We start from the raw sequence: 23,055 nt of genomic DNA, 5'->3' as shown, positions 1-23,055 counted from the left end.
TGGAGCCTTGGCCAGAGCCACCCGCCTGCCCAGCCTGCTTCCTCCTTGGAGCCGAGCCTGCCCCGGTCCATCCCCTGGGGCCCCGACTGCGCTTGGGCGCGGTTCCCCCGGCCAAGGGACCCTGGCCCATGAGTGAGCAGTGCGGAAACTTTTTGTGCAGAGAGTCTGCTGGTGAAAACGGGGCTGCAAGAGGCCTTGGGCCTTGGACTGGGGAGAGAGGCTATTGCAGGGGGTGCCATACGGGCTGTGGCTCTGGGAAGCCCCCGTGCTGGCTGTGTGGCCTCTGTGATGCCTCTCGTTCCCCGATGGCCGTTTCTAGAGCGTTCCATCTGGGCAGGGCCCTGGCAGGACGCCGGGATTTCCCGTCTAGGCCAGGCAGGTGTCCCCTGGGAAGAAAGAGGTCAAGGTGGCAGCCGAGTGGCTGCAGGGGACTCGGCCCCGCTGATCCGCTGCCCTTTCCGCTCCAAACTGAGGCCGTTCCGAGAAGCGGGCCGGAAAGTCCAAAGTCTGTTGAGCATCGCAGCTGCTGAGAAACCGCGTTCGTGTGTCTCAGCAGCAGCTCCAGGCCCTTCCCTCCCTCAGACAGTGGGATGGCGAGAAACAATCCATTCTTTCCTGACCCAAGGTCAGTGTCCCCCTCTGCCTCACTAGGGTTCTGGAAGCAAGGGTTGAAACCGCCTGGCTGGCATCTGGGGGGTTCACTTGGGTCTCCCCCGGTCGCCTGGAGCCGCGGCCGCACCTCGTCCCCCGACTGCCTCTGCAGACGTCACAGGGGGACCTCGAGACCTCCTACCTCTGTGCTGACTTGGGCTTAAGGTCCTGGTGGTGGCGCCTGGGCCGGCCTATCCCTCACTCCCTCCCTCTGCCCTGGTCCCCGTCGGACTCCTGCCCCACCTGGCCCTTCAGCCTGCTTCTGCTCTGCCCCAGCCTGTCTGAGACCGCACACCCCCGAGTGTGCCCGGTGTGATCACCTCTGCCCAGGCTGCTTCCTCCAGCCCCTAAATCTTGACCATCACCTCACCTCCTTACGGGCCAGGCCCTGTGGGAGGGCACAGCCCCACTGCACGTCATGAAGCTTCACACACGGCCTGTGTGTGAAGCAGGTGGTTTATCCCCATTTTACAGGTGAGTTAACTCAGGTCCCTTGGCCAGCTCAGGGGCCAGGAAGCTGTGTGGCCCATTCCAGCCCCCTGTCTGTCTGACGCAGGGCTGGAGCTCTGAACTCAAATTAGACCTTGCTCTCCAAGTCAGCTCCCCGGCATCTCCTACGGGAAGCCCTCCCGGTTTCCCTTTCCTCCTCCTGCCGTCTATACCTTTGTGGCCGTCCCCATGCCCTTTAGCCCTGTGTGGCCCTCGTGGTGGGAGTGGGTGGAGGGGCCCGTCGCAGCCCCTGATACGGTGGCCCGTCTGCATGGGAGTGTGGTGGGCTGGAGAGAGGGACATGATCCCTTGCTTGTTTGGGCGGTCGGGCTGTTGAGCTGGAGGGCCGTTTTTAATAAGCAAAATCCAGTGCTTCAAGGCCTCCCTGCCAATTAGCAGGCGGCACCCAGGTGACTCTGAATAATTAAATGGGCGCCTGCCAGGGCCTTCGGGCTGTGGTTTGACGTGCCTTTGAAGTCTGCCTGGCTGCCGGCTCCCTGGCAAACTGGTACGTCGCGGGGTGTGGCCCAGTGCCCTGTGGGCCGGGTATTCCCGGTCCCTCCCACCCACCCTGCTCTCTTCCTGCTCACCTAGCACCTGCCTGGGCCCCCATCACCCCTGGTGAGGTGAGGCTGAACCCAGTAGCGTCCCGGGGCCGGGCCCCGTGCCAGGCCTTCCGCAGGCCTACTGCACCTAATTCTCAGGCCATTTTCGGAAACTGTCCTGCCCGACTGGGGGAGCGACCTCTGAGGGCTCCCAGGTAGTGCCAGCGCCGTAAATGAGGCACCATTGTCTGCCACGTGCCCGACTGGGGTGGCCGGCTCGTCCCAGATTTAGCCCTGGAATTCCCGCATCCTTGGTAACTCCCTCGTCTGGGGCAAGCTGGGCGGTGGTCACCCCTGCAGGACAGGTGCCCTCTGAGGCCGAGTCTGCTCTCTGGGGGCTGTGAGCTGGTCTCGCCCTCCAGGGTGGGAACCCAAGGCTCTGCCCCTTCTCTCGGACGCCCCGGGCCGGCCAAGGAGGACCAGGGGCATCTGCCGATGGGGCTCCTCTGTCATGCTGCTGGCGAACACGGACCTTGGAGGTCACTTTGCAGGGAGCGATTTTCTGTGAGTTGAATTTCCACTTTCCTCCCTACACACGCCAAGTGAAGGATGGAGAAGTGAAGAGCCGTCTTGGGCCCGGGTCGCTTTCATCTGAAGCGTGGAAAAATAAACCCTGTGTCCTAGATTCTCTGCGTGGCGCTCGGCGGTCGGACCCGAAGCTTTCTTACCTCCCGAATATGAGTGTTTGTTTGGATATGCCGTTCTTCCAGGCCCCCGGGGAGAACGACCTCAGCAGGGTGGGCTGGAGGACCCCGTGGTGGTGCTGACCCCACGGGCCTGGGGCAGGGCTGGAGGCACCTGGGTGAGGGGCATTTCCTAATTGTCATGGAAACCCGGGGTGGGCCCACTGGGGCTGCTGCTCAGGAGGCTGTGGGGACAGTGGGGACTGCCTGAGTCTGAGGCCCTGGACTTGGAAGTGGACTCCTGGGATGAGCCCCCGAGAAGGGGAGGGAAAGTGACTCAGGCTGTCACATTTGCTGGGAGCAAGGACCTGGGCTGAGAGGCTTACGTGTGTCATCTCATTTAATCTTAACGATGACTACTGCCCCCATTCTACAGTTGGGGAGACTGAGGTTCAGAGAGGGAGAGTTTCCTGCTCAGGGTCACACAGCGAGTCCGCAGCAGAGCCAGGATTTGAACCCAGATCTATTACCTGCCGAAGCCTGGCTCTTAGTTCCCCCCACAAGGTCTCCCTGAAAAGGAAGGTGACAGTGGCATTGCGGGGGGGGGGGAGGTCTCTCTGTTTTGGCTTCTTGCCAGGGTGTAGAGCGATGGCTCTAGGAAGCAACGTTCTCTGTCCTGGCGGGCCGTCTGCAGACAGCACAGTCATGAGATGTGCACCTGCTGTGTGCCAGGGGCTCCCTGGTCTGGGGTGGAGGGACCCCCAGGGAAGCAGGCCCGGGAGCCACCACATAGCCCTGCCTGGTGGAGCCCTGGGTTGGATTGGATAATGCAGGGGAGGCCGCTGCCAGATAGCAGGAGGGGTCGGCACACTGAGTGCTGCACCGGAGCTGGGTTTGAAGTGCATGAAAATCAGGCTGCTGCCTGGAAAAATAGTAAATCGGTGCCGACAATTGGGTTGCACTGCCCTGGAACCCTGTGTCCAGGCCCCGAGTCCCTCAGCACAGCATGGGAAGAGGTGATGCTGGACGAGTTCCCCCCCTCCCCCCAGAACCCGGAGACCTGGCACCTCCTCCCAAGGGGTCCTCTCGTTGGCTCCTGGGTTGTTGTCCTATAAATCGGGCCTGCTGCCCGCCGTGCAGGGTCTTCCAGTGTCCCCGTCCGACTGCTCCTGGGTCCCAGCTGGCGTGCACCTGTGTCCGCCACCTTCATGCCGTGACCCCGGAGCATTGGGTCTGCCCCCTTCCCGACCACGTGCCCCGTCCCCACGCAGCCGTATGCACAGCTACGCACGCGGGCACTTTTCAGAGGCCATGGTTTTACAGCAGATTCTCAAAGAAGTCTCGCGGACTAGGACCAGAGGCTGGTTTATTGATCCCAGAGCTGCCTTCAGCCTGCGCCTTCTCCCTGAAGCAGTGACAATGGCAGCCCCCAAGCCCAGCTCAGAGCAGGTGTCCAGGAACCACCCAACGGATGGGGGACGGAGAGCGAGGCGTGGTTTGGCGTAAGAATCGTGCCCCCCTCTGCTCTTTGTTCGGGGGGGTTGGGCTCAGCCACTCCCTTAGGGTGCCGTGTTTTGGGGCCTTCTTCCTCTAGCGGGGGACCTCCCTAGCCTCTGGCACTGGCGCTGTCATTGTCCTGCCCGCACACGGCCATGCCGGCCAAGCAGCCAGATGCTCACGTTGACCTCAGGGTGGGAGGCGTAATTCGGTGGGACCTTGAAGCAGTGGCTTGAGCCTCTCATCCCTGCCCCGCGCCCCACCCCCCCAGGAGGATGGGGTGCTGGGGTGGATTTGACACAGCCTGACGCATGGACTCTGTTGGGGATTTCTTGGCACGCGGCAGCTTTTCTGCTTCCGGCTTGGGCATCCCTTTAATTCTCTCAGTGGTGCGAGAGGGAAACTTGGCTTCCCAGAAGCGGAGCACGAGGAAATGCGTCCTCAGGAAGGGTCTGATGGGATAAGAGGAACCCAGCCCCGCCCTGACCCCCGGCCCCACCGCCCTGAGGACCCGGATGGCCGCACTCTGGTGTCTGGCCCATGGGCATTTCTGTGCCGTTCTGCATACTTGATTCTCATCCCCTCCTCTTCAAGAACAAATGAACTCCACCACGAACGTCTGGATCTCCGGTCTAGCCGGGGAGGGGGGGACATTGATGGCGGGGGTGGTAGATGCTGCACGGTGGGGTCTGGATGATCAGCGGGTGCCTGAGACAGGAGGGTGGAGCCAGGCCTTGTTGCAAGTGGCCCGAGAGTCACGCCTGCTCCAGCCCCTCTCGGGCTTGAAGTTATAGCTGGAATGTGGCCCCAGAAACGCCCTCTGTGCAAATGCGTCTCCTCGGGGTTAAGTCAGGGTCAGTGTTGTAAAGTCACAGCTCAGGGCTGACTTGGGTACCTCTGCGTGGATTCTCATAAGCGCTTCTTGAAAATGCTTCCTTGTATCTAATTGGAGGCTGCCACTTGTTGTTTTGGAATATCTTGAGAATAGCATGAGAATATCTAAGATCCATTTATCTGTGCACCCATCCATTCCCCAACAAATCCACCCTCCCTGAACCTGTCCTCCTGGCCACCCATCCATCCTTCCACCCCCATGCCCCCACCCACTCACTCATTCATCTGTCCATCAACCCACAAATCCCATCCCTCTCCCACCCACCTGTTCTCCCACCCACCCATCCATCCATCTGTCCATCCGTCTGTCCATCTGTCTATCCATCTACCCATCCATCTATCCAACCATTCATCCACCCACCCACCCATCTGTCTGTCTATCCATCCGTCCATCCATTCCATCCATCCATCCGTCCGTCCATCCATGCCTCTCTAATGTCAGGCACCGTGCTAGGCGGAAGTGGACCCAGGGTGAGAGAGTGGTCAAGCTGGTGGAAAGCTGGTCAGGGAGTGGTTTTGGGGGAGCGCTCCACTTCTGGGTCCTGCAGTCACGTCTCAGCCTGGCCTGAGATTTCCCGTGATCAGTAGGGTGGGGGCCGGAACCTTCGGCAGTCGGGGTGACTGACGTTCGACCGACTTTGAAGAAACCAGAGTCGGTTCCAGCACCCCGTCAACCACGTGGGATCTGGGTCGGCTTCCGGTTCTCCTGTATCGTGGGAGTGCTTTCCTGGCTGGAACCACGGCTGGGTCAGTGAGGGTCCCTCGTCTGCTGAGGGCCAGGGCGTCCTGATGGCCTGCAGCTCTCCCTGTGACCCGAAGACACGCATCTGTCCTCCTTCCTTCTTGTCATGCGATGCCCAGTGGGGGATGCCATTGTCACGGTGATGCGAGGAAGGGGGGGAGAGAGCCACAGGGAGGAGGGGGAGCCCACCACAGAGAGGTCAGGCTGGGCTGTGCCACGAGCTACCGCCATGAAGCCGCAGGTGACGGGGACCCCTGGTCTGGTGGGTCTGCCTTGGGACCTCAGACCCAGGGCCATGCAACTCTGTGACAGAGCTGGGCAGGACCCAGGCCTCCGGCCGCTGGCTCAGTGGGCTCCCCAGGCCCCCACCCCATGGAGCACAGGCCCCGAGCCTTGGTAGTGGAAGCTGCAGGGTCCAGGCATCCACCCCCACTGGACTGCCCTGCTGAGCACGTCAGCCTGACCCCCGGCAAGGAGGCTGCCAGCCGGGCCTCCTGTGAGATCGTTAGTGACAGACCTCCTACCAGAGCCCGTGCCCTGGGAGATGGGGAGATGCTCGTTTCAGCCAAAGGGGCGTTTTCGTCTCCGTGGAGGTGGTTAATTTGGGCCCGTTGCTTTCGAACGAGCTGGCAGCTCCCTCCTCCTGGCAGCATTCACCCCCCTCCGGCCCCGTCCTCCTGGAGGCTGGCCTCTGTGCCCGGCGTGGGCTGGTTCAACCTAGTCGGGACCGTGCACCCGTCTGCAGGTCCCTGCGGGAGAGGCAGAAGTGGGCGCTTGCACGTGGGTGTGCAGGGCACCCCGGGGAGCCCCGGAGAGTGTGTCGGAAGCCCATTTCCTTGAAGGGCTGCTGCATGGGCTCCCTGTGCTGGTGGTGGGCATGGGGGGGCCAGGTGTGGGTATGGTGCCGACAGTGTGCCCTTCCCATTTCCACCCCAATCGCTTCTTTACCCAGAATGCGCTGTTCTGTTTGCGGACCTGCCCGTTTCCTCCAGTTTGCGAACTGGGATCTCATATCAGTCTCCAGATGAGGAGACTCACCCACCCTCCCCGCAAGCATGTGCCACGTGCAGGTGGGACTGGGGCGGTGCCGCACCTGCATTCCTTCCCGTGAGCCCGGCCGGCTGCGCCCAGGGCTGTGTCACCTGCATCTCACGCCCTAACGCTCCTCACCTGTACTGGCCGGCCCCCAGCACCTGGGCAGCGTGGGCTGGCTCCACCCCCTTTCCCAGGAGTCAGGCCCAGGTTCACTTTGCAGTAGTGACGGCTGCGGCCCGAGACCCCGCGCTCCCAGGGAGCCCCATTTTCCTCCCCGTGAGTTCCCCTCCCACGGATTCTGAGCTGCCGAGGTAGACGCCTGTCTGCAGGTGACGACCCTGCCATGCCGCCCTCCTCACACCAGCGGGAAGCTTTCTGACTCCTGGGCCCTTCTCTTACTCCTCCCAGATGCGTCTTTGGGGTGACGGAGTTTGCGGGGACCCTGGGCATCCCCCCAATACAGAACTGGGAGATTTTCATGGAAAATAAGGGTCTCGAGTCCAGATAAGTTTGGGGCTCACGGCCTACCCTCTCTGTCTCCTAAAGACAGGTTCCCGTGCTCCCCGCTGAGGATGCCCAGGGGAGCCCACATCCCCGTGTCTGGGGTCCCCCTGGCGTGTGGAAGCAGGATAGTTGCACGGACGGAAGCCTCCTGCCGTCCCTGACCCGGTTCCCTCGTTTGCCAACAGGGATGCCGGGGCCTGGACAGAGGGACCGACTTCCGGTGTCCAGGGCCGAGCTGGGCGTGGGGTCCTCGCTCTAGGCACGTCCATCTGGGTGGTCCTGCATCACACAGCCACATAACGTGCACCCCGTTTCCTTCCATGAGGGAGTGGACAGAAGCCCGCCTGCTCCTGCACTCGCTCCGGGGGGCCCGTGGTGGACCACAGGCTGGGGGCCTGGCCAGGGCGGCGGTGCCACTGAGACCTGCTCCCTCCCCTGACGTCTCCTCTCCCACAGGCCCTTCCCCTCGGAGGAGACCACGGAGAATGACGATGACGTCTACCGCAGCCTGGAGGAACTGGCAGAGTAAGGAGGCAGGCGGGGGAGGGTGGGGAGCGGGGCTTCACGCGGGCCCCCTCGACGGGCGCTGGTCTCGGCCGTCTGCACGGGCCGTCCCCACGGGCCGTCCCCATGGGGGTGGTGGTGTGGCTCCCCTGCCGGAAGGATGCGCGGTTCTTCACCCCACATTCCAGGAGGCTCCCAGCGTGTCTGCTGGTGACGTGGCTGCGGCCCTCCTCCCCAGGCTCAGGCGCGACGAGGGCTGGCTTTTGCCTGGCTTCTCTGTCGAAGCTGCGGTGGGGCTGGGGAGGTGTCCTAGCTCGGCCCTTGGAGGCTGTGCTGCGGATGGGAGAGAGCTGGCGTTTCCAGAAGCTGGGGCCCCTGGAGCACAGGTTACAGGCAAAGGCAGATGGTGATTCCGGGTTGTCTCGCGGCCTGACACGGGCTGGGGCTGGGCCGAGGCCAGGCCACCTGAAGCCACTGGGGCGTCTCCCCTTCTCCCAAGGCCCCGTCTTTGCCTGCCCCCGGGTCCCCCCGATTCCCCTCTCCGAGGATTTCTGGCACCATCTCGTGCAGCCTGGGTCCAGCTGCCCCTCCCCGGCCGTTTCTCCTTATGGTCCTGGAGCCCCCCAGGGACTGGCAGGAATCCCTGGGCGGCGACTCTTCCAGAAGAGATGGTTGGGTTCTGCGCGGTCAGCTGTGGCCGGGGGTGGGGTCATGTGGCCTGCTGCTCGGAGAAGGGGCGGCGGGGTGGAGCTGGCAGGGCCGCCCTATCCTGCAGGGCGGGGGACCGAGGCCCGGGAGATGACGGGCTTGCCCAGGCCGTGGGGTGGTCCCGCGTGGCTCCTGACCTGGCAGGCCCGCGACCCTCTTCCCCGGATTCCTGCCCCTGGGGGCCTCTTTCCTGTCTTCGTTCCCGGATAAACGGCCGTTCCTTCTGGGAAGCCTGGTGGCCTGTCTCTCCTTCGTCTTACAGCACAGACTGGGAATGGGGATCAGAATAAGAGCTGGGACCTGCTGTGCACTCGCTGTGTCAAAGCCCCCGACTCGTTCCACGCCCCCGTCCAGGCTGCCTCTAGGATATGGGGCCTGGGCAGATGTTCTTTGCAGGATCTCTATCCATTTAAATAATTTGAGTCATTGAAAAATCAGCCTGTGGGCAGCAAGCCGGCGGCCCAACATTATGTGATCTGTGAGTGAAACACTCACTGGCCAGTGGGCGTAGCTGCCACCAGCCCATCTTCCGGAAACTGGGCTGAGCCCAGTGTGAACGGTGGCGATCCTCGGGATACCTGGTCGACTCCATGTGGGTCCGAGGGTGGAGAGCACCCTGAGGGGGCAGATGGGGCCCAGGGTCCACACGAGTCCCAACCAGGGCCTGGGGCTCCCTACCTGGGTGCTACTGCCCGGTCCCAGGAATCAGAGGAGGACCTGGAAAATTTCGAGAAAGCTGCACTCCAACCCACGGGGCCTCCCGAGGTGCAGGGCTGAATGAGTGGCTGCCCGCCTTCCCCTACCCCCCGTAAGGGGTGAGGAAACCTTGGCTCAGAGAGGCACGGCCGGAGGGAGGCCCCCAGGGGTCCCCACCCGTCTGCAGCCCCCTTGCTGGCTGAGCTGCTGGAACTGCTTCCCGCCCGCCCTCCCGGCATTTTCCGCCTTGGAGAGCCTCTCCCTGTCTGCCGAGTCCAGGCCTAAGTGCCCCCCACTTTGGGAAGCCTCTCACCCTCCGTCCATCCGCCCGCCCAGCCAGCACCCTCAGTCACACCCCACGCATCACAGAGCACTCACACCCCTGTCTGGCCTTTGGGGTGTTTGTGGGGTGCACTGTGATAGACCGGAAGGTTCCCGAGGTCAGTCCCTGCATCTCCACGTCACCGCCCCCCCCCCCAGCAGCTGGCACCCCGTGCCCGCGGCCTAACAGCGCATCCCAAGCGATAATGTTCATCTCCTTCTATCCCCCACTCCGCCCCACAGTCTCCTCGTGAGGGGTGTTCTAGGGGCGCCCCCGCTTTACAGATAAGGAAACTGAGGCCTCGGGAGGGAAGCTACGGGCCCACGTCACTCAGCGAGGGAGCAGCAGAGCTACCCTTTTACCCCGAGCCTGTACCCTCACCTCCCCACCATGCAAAGTCAGTGCACCCCGCAGGGTCCGGGGAGCCCCTTGCCCAGTGCTGAGTGCCGGGCCCTGATCTGCCATTTCTGCCGAGTCACCCCCAAGCTGAGGCTGGGGGTCTCTGCCCTCCCGAGACATGCATGAGGGGTCAGCAGAGGCTGAGGGTTCCAGGATGATGGGGCCCACGGCGCCCTCGTGCAGCTTCCGCTGTACCAGCCAGGCCCCCCCGCTTAGCCCGTCCCAATGGCTCTTTCACGTTCAGTTTGCAGGATTCCTGGGCGGTGAGTTGGCCAGCGACCCCGGGTGCCCATTTTCCCTTTTCTCGGTCTATTCTGCGTGTGTCTGACCTCTCACAGGATGGAATTCCTCTCGCATGGAGAAGCCAGTCTGGGGGATGTGCGGCTTTGCACACAGTTCAATAATATTATTCCATGACATTAAGAGTGAGCCTCCTTAATCCAATGAGTTCCTTATGACTGCAGTTACTGCAGACGTAAATCATACATTAATAGGGGAGGGGAATGAATTTGAGTCTTGAAGTTGCGGTTTGGTCCCAGAGGCTCCAGGTTAATAAATTTTTCATGCTCTTTTTTCCCCCTTCTCCTTTTACTGAAAATCAAGACTTCCTAGACTTGGGATTCCTACTTATCCATTATGGCAATTTACAAGACACAAACAGAAATGTCATTTCTTCCCTGGCCTCCCCGGGGCAGGGAACGGGGCACTGGCCCGGATCTGAAGCCAGGCAGCGCCAGGGAGCCGGGGAGTGACGTGTCCAGCAGAACCGGCTAATTCTTTCCTTTGGGCTCTGGCCAGGTGTCAGAAAGGATGATCACCTCGCGTTTCTAAGGGGCCCCTCGACGCTCCGCAGCTGTTTGGGGAAAGGCGAGCCTGGTGGGGGGTCTGGGCACCAGTGGGGGACCGCCAGCTGTGCGTGGCCCCAAGAACGCCTTCCCCGTTCAGTCAGTCAATCAGTCATGTATTTGTTCAGCCACCAGCCGGTTACTGTGCGTTTCTGGAAATTTAAAGCGCTGTCGGGCAGCGGGAGTGGGGAGTGGGGAGCGTGCTGGGTTGCGAGGGGTGAGCGTGGGCATCGCTGGAGGAGAGACGTGGCTCTCCCACGTGGGCCCCTCAGAATCCTCGCTAGAGGCGCCGTTCCTCCCGGGCGTGTCTTCAGAGCCCCCCAGTGTCACCCCGGCGGGTCATTGAGGGCCCTGCAGCCTCAGCCCACGAGACGCCGCTCCACACTGAGAGCCCCCTTCCACCCACCTAAAGCAGGAGCACCGACCGGGCCGCGCAGGAGCCTCTGCCTTGTTCCCAAAGCAGCCAAGGGCGTCTCTGGGCAGACCTGGAGCCTCGGCCCTGGCGTGTCCTACCACGTGGGCTTTGGCAGGTTACCCAGTCTCTGCGCCCCCGCGTCCCCGGCTCGACGCGGTGTCGGTCGTCAGCTACACTGCGGTAGCACAGCGCCCAGCGAGCACACCCTGAGCGCCCAGGCAGGGGAAGCGGTTCCCATCCTCCCGGTCTACCAAGGATGTGGCCTTTGTCTCCGGGTTTCCAAATGGCCATGGCAGCGCCGTCCAGGAGAAATCATACATGAGCCGCCTGTGCGATTGTTAATTTTCTAGTAGCTGCACCAGAAAGAGAAAAAAGAAACAGGTGAAATGAATTGTAAGAATGTATTTTTACTGAACCCAGTGTATCATCTAGTTCAACACGTGGCCCCACGTGGGCAGCCCGGGTCTCGGACCCAGAGCGGCATTCCGGGGGCCAGTGCAGAGCCCCCTGCCTTTGGATGGATGATGCTGAACTAAGACTATGCTCTCTAGCGCTCTAAGCTCACTTTTGAGATCCTTGAATAATGTATAATCGGGTAATAGAGCAGCTGGTTGAAAAAATTAATACAAAATAGTGCCACTTAAAAAACGCTTCATCAAGCAAACTGAGCCCCAAATGAGAGGCCTGTTTTTAAACTGCCCTGACGATCAGTACCTTGCATTTGCCTAATGGCTCGTCCCTCCCGCTACCCCTTGCTTCCTTCCAGGTGCTCCTGGGAACCTGGAGCTGCCCCCCTACCTTCTCATACCTGCCCGCCTCCTGGGTGGGCCAGGGTTTAGGTGTCTGCGCTGGGGGAGCCCCCCCCCCCCACAGGGGCTGAGAGTCAGATTTGCACACAGAAAAATGACACTCGTGAGACAGCTCACCACCGGAGTCCAGAGTGGGGCCGGGTGAATGCCAGCTCAGAAATCAGGGAAGGCTTCTCAGAAGAGGTGACCCCTGAGTCTTGGAGCCCAAGTGGGAAGCGGCTGAAGGGTGGGGCTGGCGTCCCAGTGGAAGGAGCAGCCTTGCCAAGGCCTGCCCCCGCAGAGGTGCGGCAGGTTTGAGACACCGCAAGGTGTTTGCAAGAAATCCGGATCATCGAAGCACCCTGGGACGCGCTGGGAAGGACCAGCCTCCTCATACCCAGGAAGGCACGGCCTGCATCAGAAGGCCTGCAGAGACCCCCTAGCTGGGTGTGCTTCAGTGCTGGGGGGCGCCCGGCGTGGAGGGGGTGCCTCAAGGTTCTCCTTGCCGGCTGGAGAGAGAGCATCACGCAGGCCGAGGAACAGCAGGGGCGCGTCCGTCTCGGCCACACATGGTGGCTTTCTGTCTTTCTCTGGGCCCATTCGATCCTTCTCGGGGCTCACTTCCCCCATCTCTGGAGCGAAAGCAGCAGCCCAGATGCTACGTGGGGCACCTCGAGCTTGACGGAGCCACGGTTTCACGATCGAGGAGTCCGCTCCTTGACACCGGTTTCGCTTTCCTCGGAATTGAAGTGATTCTCAGGCTTAAACAAATGCGGTCGTGACACGGCAGGGAATATAAGTTATCCGTAAATGTATAGCTGCGTGCTTTGCTACATCATAAGATGACTTCGCAGCTTTAAAGGCGTCGTGTTAGCATCGTTGGGGTAATTTTTAAAGATGCATAAAATGTAGGAGTTTCCCCGAGTCGAAGCCGCTTTCGAGGGGCTTTTGGGCATCTTCTTGGAGCTGGTCTTCCTGGTCCCTGGGGAGCGAAGTGGGAGTGCACAGGTCTGGGGGTGGGGGGCTGCTTGCTGGGAGGGCAGAGGCCACGCCCCTCCTGCCGGCCCCCTACTCCAGGGGACAGGCAGCTGTCTCTCTGCCCGACTGTGACCCTCAGCCAAGGAGAGCCTATGCCCACCCCACCCGGTGACCGCCCGCCGCTCCCAGCCACAAAGAAAGTTCCCTTATGTTCACGCCACCTCGTGTGAAAGTTCAGTGTCCAGCAGGAGACCTGCACGTGTGGGGGACACCCAAGTGCGAGGCCTGGACGGGTCGCTGGGTTTGGGGGCATCTCGTGTTTCTCCCAAAGGATTGCTTCTCCAAGGGGACAAGTTTGAAAGCGGACTACACAGAAACAGCCCCATTAGAAGGAAACGACGAAGCCCGCTTCGTGTAGAACACAGACCCCACCATGGCCCAAAGGGGGTTGACAGTAAAGCCCCCCAAAGTGGCGGTGGCGGTGGCCGCCCTCCTCAGGCTGGTGGAGGGCCTGGCTGGACAGGGACGGGCAGGGTCCCCTGAGCTCTGGGCGCTGCGGAGGTCTCCTCCCCTGCTCTGCAACCTGCTTCCCCGGACCGGGCGCCCTGGCTCCGGGCTGCTGAGGTCCGGACAGCCATGCACAGGCAGGCCTCGGCTCTCCCATGGTCCTTGCTGGACAGGCCCACCCGGTCTGCCGGCCCAGCTGCCTCCCCTCTGGCCGTTCAGGCCTTCATTCGTACACTATGCACTTAGCGAGCGCCAGCTGTGTGCCTCCCTGTCGAGGGGCTCTCCATCCTCACGGGAAGTCTGGGAGGCCCGGCCCGGCTTTGGGTCCGGCCGGATGGAGGGAATGAATCCAGCGTCCACGGAGCACACGGGGGTCTGTCCCCACACTGAGCCCTGTGGCTGAGGGGCAGAGGGGATTTGAAGCAGGTCTGACTCAGAAGGCCACCTGCCTGACCGCCCTCTCTGCCCCAGGGCTGTCTGGCAGGGCCCTGCGGTGACCTGGGCCCTGCAGTTCTCATTCTTACAGCTCTTCTAAGCCCCACAGGAGCTATCCAGGCGGTGTTCACTGGGATCAGACCTCGACAGGCCAGGACACCTGGAGGGCTTCCCAGAGGAGGTGTTGCTGGAAGGGGATGGAAGGTGCATAGCATTTGCCAAAACGTGACTTAGGAAACCTGTCCCCGCCCCCACCAGGCCGGCCACTGCCTTATTTTGGGCTGGGGTCCTGGGAGAGTCTGGGTCTCAGCTGTGTCTGTTACTCAGGACCTGAGGGCTAGCCATGCCGGCCCCAGATTCACCGTGTGTGTGCAGCCCAGTGGCTCTCCTGCCCCTGTGGCCTAGACAAGGTGCCCGATGCTCCCCCGCCCTCCCAGAGCTGGCTGCAGGACTGTCGGTTGGCCAGAGGGCAGCCCATCCTCACCCTGAGCGGTAAACAGGCTCGTAGCTCCCCCCTCTTCTGGTTACGGAGGCAGCCGGTGCAAATGACAGCCCCGGGCTCTGCGCCCCGTGGCTCTGAGGCTCCCTGCCCTGCCCTCCAGGGACATCTCGGCCCCTTGGTACCTGGGCCTGTGCAGTCTTGCAAGGTCCTGGCTGCTGTGGGGGCCCAGGGCTTCATTGACCTTGAAACCCTGACCCGTAGCACTTCAGGAAAGAAGCTTGTTCATTCTCTGTGCTAGAGAGAGCACAGGGGCCCTTCTATACGAATGCAGAGCCCGGTTGCCGCTAAATATTTAAATTATGCAGGCCAGCAGATACGACACAGACTTAACATGAATTTTTATTTTTAATACCTAGTTAACCCCGGGTTCTTTCAGGACAAGGCTGTCACAGCGATTCTGGGGTCAGATTTAGCACAGTCTCTGTAGGGTGGGGAGGCCAGTGTGGAAGGATGTACGCATTCATTTTACTGTTTTCAAGAAGAAAGCAGGGACCAGCTGGGCTGTGGCCAAAAGTCTGTCTAATAAAGGCCTCTCGAAATCACTCTCCTGATACTGACTTCCAGGACCCCATGAGGAGAGACTAGGCCCTTTTTACATTATTTCCCATATGTTCAACAGAGATCTGACACACAGTGGCACTTAAGAAATATTCCTTTAAAAAATGAATAAGCATAACACGTTGGATTTAACGATACAAAAACCCTGTCACGTACATAATATCTGCTGTATTGGTTGCCAAACCCTTATTCCTCTTACATAACCCAGCCCAGAGGTCACCTCCAAGAAGCTGAATGAGGTGCCCCTTCCCCAGAAGATGACAACGTCCACCAGGATTATCTTTGTCACTGTGCTGTCGTTGTCTTCCTGCATCTGTCCCCCACGCCCCAGAGGAAAGCTCCCCACGAGGGTCATCCTCAAGGGAACAGAGCACAGAAAAGGCAGGTGACCTGAGCTGGGCCCCGCACACCATGGAGGCCCTGGACATCTGTTCTTATATTAAGGATCCAAGCGTGGTTCCAGGTGCCGTGCAGTGGGTCCCCCTGAGCGCCAGGCCCGGTGCTTGAGTTTTGCCCTGTTATCTCAGCCTTCCGGACCTGCAAGGTGGGTGGCCCCGCCCCCATTTTGTAGTTGGGGAAATTAAGGCTCCGCGAGGGTAAGTGATTGGCCTGCGGTCTCACAGCACACTTTACATGACAAAGGAGCCAGCTACTGCTTGGCTAGGACAGTCCTCTGGGCCTCATCCTCGTGACCGAGTCTGGCTCACGGTGGGAAGACTCTTCTGCTTAGAAAGAGTCCCTGGAAAAGGGTGAGTTATGGCCGGAAGCACACTGCCGGGCGAGCCGGGCCCCCTCTGGGAACCTGGTAGCCGCCTCTTTCTCCAGGTGCGCCCCTAAATGGCTTTACAACCTTGGGGGACCATCTTGCCCTCTCTGGGCCCTGCTTTCCCCATCTGTAGGGAGAGCAGCCCCTCTCTCGACTGTTGGGGGGAGGGTCCCCTGAGGGCATGTGAGGCCGACCTCCCTAGTGTTAGCAGCGCCTTGTCTGTCTGTCTGTCCCCACGTGCAGCCCATCCAGCTGACAGCTGGCTTCTCCGGGCCCTCTGAAGCCCCCTCTCCCTGCCGCCCGGACTGCATGGTGTGGACGGAGGTCGGGAGATGTCAGGTTTGGTTTCCTAGTAACAGTTTAACGGTGATTTGGGATCCTGCTTCCCAGCATCAGACAGCCTGGGGCCAGAGTGCATATCGCATCTGTCAGTAGCCATATTTTATGTCCGTCATAAACATAGAGGCTCGCCAGAGGCAGAAAGTGGAGAGTTTGTTGGCTTTTCTTTGATTTTCCATAGGCGGCGGGGGGCTCTTCTGAGCAGCTGACTTTCTGTACCAGAATTGGAACAGGCAGGCGAGGCTTCTGGGGCGGGGGGCGGGCCGTGGGGTCTCGGCGGGAGGGGAGCTTTCTGCCGTCTCCGGAGGGCAGCAGGCCGCGCTCGGGCCCTCCTGGAGGATCTCAGGCCATTGTCAGGACCAGAATAATTTGGGGGATTTAGCATCTGTCAGCTCAGCTGCTGCCGGAAAGCAGCGGGAGTGAAAGGGTGAGGGGAGAGGAGGCCGGCAGGGAGGTCTCTGTCCCGGAACGTGGGCTTGGGGCTGGGGAGGCCGTGGCATCCACGTGGCGTCCAGCTGAAGGGAGAGCTGAGGTCTCGCGGTGGTGTGGGCTTGGCCGGGAGGCTCATCTGCTAGCAGGCATGCACGTCCCCACCGTGGTCCTGGACTTCCCCGCTCACATCGTCCTCCGCTGTCTCCTGGACAACTGGACAGAGAAGGGCGATCTCTGAAACGTACCAAGGACAAATCAGCGCTGACACCCGGCTCCCAACTGTCTAGTCTGATGCGTTTCAGAACATCCGAGGTATTTAATACTGCCGGTGTCTGTTTATCGAGCATGGACCCCTGAGCTAAGTATCGTCTCATTGACCCTCCCCTCTCACCCACGGGGTGGTGGGCCACGGTCACTTATTGAGCGCCTACTGTATGCTGGGCCTCTGCTGCTCATCTCCTTTGAGGCTGGTCCTTCCAATGACCCTACCGGGGGGTTGGCCTTATTCTCAGTTTGCAGATAGGGAGACTGAGGCTTAGGTTCTCCTGCCCAGAGTTGCAGAGCCAGACACTGGCAGGGCTGAGAATCCATCTCGGACTCGCCCGACTGCTTCCCCCCACGGGGGTCGCTTTTGGGAGAGTCAGGTTCCCACCCCGAGAGCCCCCGGCCTGAGCTGAAGGAGAAGGGGACCCACCAGCCCTGCGGTCCAGCATTGACCGAGCACGGTTACGTACACAGATGGCTCCGGCACGGCGGGGACGTGCAGTTTCTCCATGAAACCCAGCCTCTGATAACTTGAAACCCCAAGACAAGGCTCTGTTGGTCCGAGTGATGATGGGAAAAGAACCAGGGTGTAGCCGAGACAACCTGCCATGATGGAATCCCACTGGGGTGACTCAGAGGCTCTTTCGGGGTTTTTCAGGGCCTTGGGGTCCTTTTCAATGACTGTGGGAGGTTGGGCTGGGGTTTGGGGTGAGTGCACCAGGCCCAGATGGGGGTACAGACTCCTTGCCTCTCTGCCGTGGGATGGTGTGCAGGGGTTGCTGGGGGCTGGCTCCGGTTCTGAGGGCCAGGGCAGAGCTGGGTGGTCATCGAGCTCGTGTTGCAGGGAGGAAACAGACCGGGATCCATACCCCATGGCATCTACCTCCATGTCACCGCCCTGCGCTCCAGGACACTTCAGACGCTCGGGGGGACCTCATTTTGCACCCCTCCCCCACTCCAGAGCCCACACCTGTCATTTCCTTTTCCTCCATTCAAGAGCCACGGCCGTCAGATGCACTGGGCACAGCTGGTCACAGCATTAACGCATCTGCTTTAGCAGATGCTAAGAGCTGTAATGGATCCCCTGCCCCGTTCAGGAGACTCACACTCGGAGGCGATGCCTTAGCTAAGAGTTTGGGTAACAGTGGAATTTCCATGTGATGTTCGCCAAAGGGACAGAGCTGCTGGGAACCAGAGCCTGTCACCCCACACAAATGACACTCCTCCAGTTTAGAAGGGTCTGCGTCTCAGCCGTAACCGCTGCCCTGTCTGTCTCCCCATCTGGACTGTGAGGTCCACGGGACAGAGTCCGTTGGTGCCTCTGTCATCTCTGTGTCCCCCCAGATTCCACAGGTTACCTACCGGCACAGAACTGGTCTCAGGATAAGTATCGATTAAGCCAATCAAATCTGATGGTCTTTTCATCTTAATTGCCGAGTTGAACAAATATGTGTAACTTTACTTTTATGACTTTGTTTTCATTTTTTTAAAAATGCCACTTCTTCGCTTTTTCTTCTCTTTCCCCTTCTCCCATAACGTGGAACATGCACGAGATGATGTTAACGCTCCTGTTTTATAATTCTGTGTAATATACGTGAACCTGTATTTCTTAGTGTCCACTGACCTGCGTTAAATAATGGTCGGGGAGTATTTTCACAGTTTAAAAAAATCGTAAATGTAGCGAGTAGGATTACGAGTGCCCTCATGGCTCTATAATGAGGCCCTGCAGACAGCGGTAAAGTTAGGACATCACAGGCAGGAAGCTGACCGTTCAGTACTCAAGGTGTTTTGTTTTGTTTTCAATTGAAGTATAGTTGATTGACAATGTTGTGTTACTTTCAGGTGGATAGCAGAGTGACTCAGTTATACATACATCTATATCTATCTTTCAGATTCTTTTCCCTTATAGGTTGTTACAAGATTCAGTATAGTTCCCTGTGCCGTACAGTCGGTCCTAGTTGGTTATCTATTCTATATATAGTAGTGTGTATCTGTTTATCCCAAACTCCCGATTTACCCCTCCCTCCCCCACAAGTTTTCAACAGGCTCCGGATAACAGACATTTGGCAGAATGGAGAGCAGTGACTGGGTCTGCATTTTTGAGATTTTTCTGTCCCAAGTTCAGATGCCAGAGCACAGCTCTCTCTCTCTGGTGTTTCTGGCTCTGCCTATTTTTAACCTCAGTGCCCTGTGTCAATTAGAAGAGATGAATGTGGTGAAAATTGATCCTGCGTGAATGGCTGTTCCTTGTCTTTATTGATTTTGAGAAAGAAGGCCAGCTGAGATCATGGTGGTGGACGTGTGTTGGGGGAACCACCAGGGCTGTATTGCCGCTGTTACCCGGAGGAACCCACTGTTTCTTCAAGAGCTGCTCACTGTGGATGGGATCGAGCGCTTGTAGTCTTTTTGTATGAGGGCATCCCCAATCCACTGGTTTGAGGTGCCAGAGGAAAGAAATTGGGGGTGGTAGAACAGACAGAAAGTTAGGCAGGGAATGCTGGAAGGGAGGGACCCACAGGCTCAAATCTGCTCATAGAATCCACCTAAATCCTGGGTTGACCACTAAACCTCACACACACAGGAGAGTCCCTGAGGTTTCCAGCAAAAAATGTCGCAGCTGGAAACTGGATTTAGCAGCCATTTCAGCTGCTGCCCACTGCAGGGAAGGTAGAGTTTGAAGTTTAAGTACCACCAACCGAGGTAACTGTCAGAACAAGTATTACTCTTCAGAAGAAATAGTAGGATCTGAATCTCTGTAATGAATCATTCATAACGTCCAGCGTCTGATGAAAAAAATCGTCAAATTTACAAAGAAACAGGAACAAGTGAATCATAAGAAAAAAACAGTGTCGAGGGGAACCAACCTTGAGATGACTTAGAAGTCACAATTAGCAGCTTTTATAAATATGGGCTTCGAGGAACATATGCACCAAATCAATGAACAGATAAGGAGCCTCAGTAGAGAAATAAGAAACTATAAAAAAGGGCCAAACGGAAATTTTAGAACCAAAAAGCATGATAACAAATGAACAGTCACTGGATCAGTTTAATAGAAGACTGCAGGTGGCAGAGGAAAGAGTCATTGAACTTGAAAATATTCAGTAGTTCAATGGAAGTTATACACTCTTAATTACAGAGAGAAAAGGAGGTTGAAAAATATGAACAGAGCCTCAGACATGTGGGACAATATCAGGCGGTCTAACAGGTATAATTGGAATCCCAGAAGGAGAAGAAAGAGAGAATAAAGCAGGAAAAAAAAAATTGAAGAAAACAGTAGTCCCAAGCTTCCTAAATTCTAAAGCCTCTATGATAAAACTACAAAATGTTGCTGAGACCTAAAGACCCAAATAAATGAAAGTGTATACTATGTTTGTGGGTTGGAAGATGATATTGTTAAGATGTCAGTTTTCCCCCAGATTAAACTGTAGTCACTACAGTTCCTATTATAATTCCAACAGACTTTTCTTTTTAATTGACAAGGTGATTGTAAAGTTGATGTGGAAATACAAAGGACTTTAGGATAGTCTAAACAGTCCTATAAAAGAACAAAGCTAGAGGATTTACACTGCCTGATTTCTATAAAACTTTCTATTTAGTTTTATACTTTCTATAAAACTAAATTAATCGAGACAGAGTGGTATTGGCATAAAGATAGCTGAATGTATTGATGGGCTAGAATAGAGCATTCTAGAACAGACCCACACATGTATAGTCAATTGGTTTTTGTCAGAGATCCAAGCAATCCAATGGAGAAAAGAAAGTTTTCAACAAATTGTTCTGAAACATCTGGATATCCACGTGGGGATGAGTAAATGAACGTCGATCCCTACCTCACACCATACACAAAAATCCATTTGAGATGGATTAGAAACCTAAACAAAAACACTGAAACCATATAGGTCTTAGAAGAAGATACAGGAGAAAGTCCTTTGCCACCTGGAAGAAAGCAGAGATTTCTTACACAAGGCACAAAGATTTTGTAGGTGCAACACAGGAATAGAGTCAGGACACCATAGAAGAAAAAGTCAATAAATTAACCTTCACTAAAATGAAAAATGAATGTTTATCAAAAGGCACCATTAAGAAAACGAGTAGCCATGCCAGAGACTGAGGAAAAAAAAGTTCAAAAAACATATCTGACAAAAGACTTGTATCCATCATATATAAAGAACTCCTAGAATTCAATAAGAATAAGGCAACCAATTTTTAGAAATGGACAAAAGTCTTGAGCAAGCCTTTCTCATAGGAAGATACACAAACGTCCATAAGTACACAAAAAAAAAACGTGAACATCATTAATCTTTGCAGGAATGCAAAATAAAACCGCAATTCTATCTCACTACATACCCGCTCTAGCGGCTAAAATTAAAAAGGCTGGAACCCGCCAGAGCTGGAGAGAACCGCAACAGCTGTAACTTGTGTACACTGCTGGTGGTGGAGTAAACGCTGCAGCCACTTTGGAAAAACGCTTGGCAGTTATTGGTGAAGATAAACACACACACCTCCCCTTTGATCCAACAATTCCACTCCTCATGGAATTTCATTTCCAAAGGAAATGAGAGCACATGCCCACAAAAAAAAAAAAAAAAAAAAAAAAAGGCAAATGCTCACAGCAGCTTTTATTTACAATAACCAGAACTTGGAAGCAACCCAAATGTTCATCAAAAGGAGAATGGATGTCAAATTGTGGGATTAGGACTCGGCAATAAAAAGGAATGCATTGCTGATGGAGGCAACAGCCTGGATGTTGAGGAGGGGAAGCCAGACACAGACGTGAATGTAACAGACGGTGCAGTTGATGCGACGTTCTAGAACAGACGAAGGGAATCTCTGGTGAGGAACAGTCAGAGGCGGGTTACTAGGGGAGGGGGAGGGGTCGATCAGGGAGGAGAGGGACTTTCAGGGGAGATGAGGATGCTCTGTGATGTCACAGGATGTGAATTACACAGGGGCGTCCCCTTGTCAAAATGGTAGAGCTAAGGGTACATCTCGATCTACATAAATCCTATCCCCCAAATGACAAGCCTATGTTACGGCATTCCGCCCCATGCTCGAAATGCAGTAGGTGCTCTGTAGACACAATAGGTGCATGTAGACGTCGGTGCATGCCTAGATCTGTGGATGGTGCCAGCGAAGAGGGTGGCAGAGAAGGGACTCTGCCCCTCGGCACCTTCCATAGGGACCCCACGGTCGACACTGGTGTCCAAGCGTCTTTCAAGTCCCACTGTCTGGGAAGCTTCTGACCTCTCCAACCTTCAGTGTCCTCTCCATCAAGCACAGCTCTTGCTTGGGGTCCTAATGGGGCGGGTGCCTGCATCACCCTAAGATCGACAGATCGCCGGTTCTATTTCTCTGAAGAGCCCTCAGTGCCCACGCCATCAGGTCCTCAGCCAATGAAAGCATTCTGACCGGTCCACCGACCAGGAGATAGCAGAGCAGGAAGGCGGCTTCCGAAAGACCACGTGGCCAGTTCCCCACCCGTGCACCCCGGCTTCCCCATCCGCACGACAGAGAGCTTTGGGCTCAGTTGCATCTCGAGCCCTGATTCCGCTTGACTGATTGTGGAGGCTGCATGGGGGTCTTTGCTGAAAAACATTCTGAGCTGGATGGGATAGAGTCCTGGGGTCAGGATTTTCCCCCAAATGTGGGATGAGAAAGGGGGCTCCTGGGCTGGCAGATTGCTGTCCCTTCACCTGATGGTCTCGAGGACCCTTTCCAGGCTGACGTTCATTTTATTCATTTCATCGGTTCGTAGAATATTGACTGTCAAGGTCCCCCCATCCAGCCCACTTCCTTCCACCGGCCCGTCAGAGCAAAGCTGATGACTGTCTTCGGGCGGTACGAGCGGGCTGATCTGCCTTTGAGGTGTCTCACTGAGCAGCCCGGGGGCCTCCATGTCTCCCCTCTGTTCCACGCTGTCAGAATTCGCGACAGTGCCTTTGTCACCAGCCTCGCTTGGCTGCACGACAGAAATCCAGGGTGTCTGGCATCCTTCGGAAGGAACCCCTGCAGGTCCCTGCCTGGACCTCCAGTAATCTGGTGGGCAGGGCTGCGGGAACTGTTTCCTTTGGGGGCAGCCTCTGGAGAGGCTGTCAACACGAGTGACCGTTCCCAAGGCCCACCTTGGGGGACAGAACCCCCTCTCCGCCTTCTCATTGGTTCTGTCAGGAGCTGGGAGCCCTGTCACCATCTGGGTCCCACCCCAGTTCTTGGCACTGCCGACGTCCAGACACTGGTCTCGCGGTGGAGGGCGGGCGGGAGAGGGGAGAAAGGACGAGCTGGGGCTGGGATCACCCCGCAGCTCCCTGTAGCCGCTGTGGAGCCTCAGTGTGTGGTTTTCTAATCTGTGAAAGGGCCTCAGTGCTCTCCATCTCCAAGGGTGTGTTAAGTTGAAAAGCATACATGTTTTCCAAGTGCCCACACGTGCGTTGGCATCCCTGTGGACAGGCCCGGCGATCGGTGGGTGGTGTCACAGTTACAGGGGGGTCCGTTAGCTGGCCGAGCCCCTTGTGATGTGGCTTTGTCCTCAGGCCAACTTTTGCTTCCTGGAGTGGTGG

General features: G+C 57.5%; 1 protein-coding gene across 3 annotated transcripts in view; it reads left to right on the top strand.

The window, feature by feature from the left end:
- The window catches only part of VAV2 (vav guanine nucleotide exchange factor 2), a 178,783-nt gene that overhangs the window by 109,566 nt on the left and 46,162 nt on the right, over positions 1–23,055 (top strand). For all 3 annotated transcript variants that reach the window (XM_032634005.1, XM_032634004.1, XM_032634006.1), the window contains exon 4: positions 7,497–7,565. In XM_032634005.1, coding sequence (XP_032489896.1) covers positions 7,497–7,565 — 69 coding nt within the window. The remainder of the gene's footprint in view (positions 1–7,496; positions 7,566–23,055) is intronic.

The sequence above is a fragment of the Phocoena sinus genome, chromosome 6 (assembly GCF_008692025.1).
Source record: "Phocoena sinus isolate mPhoSin1 chromosome 6, mPhoSin1.pri, whole genome shotgun sequence".
Lineage (NCBI taxonomy): Eukaryota > Metazoa > Chordata > Mammalia > Artiodactyla > Phocoenidae > Phocoena > Phocoena sinus.
The sequence above is the reverse complement of the archived record's forward strand: the minus strand, read 5'-3'. Positions and strand labels throughout refer to the sequence as shown.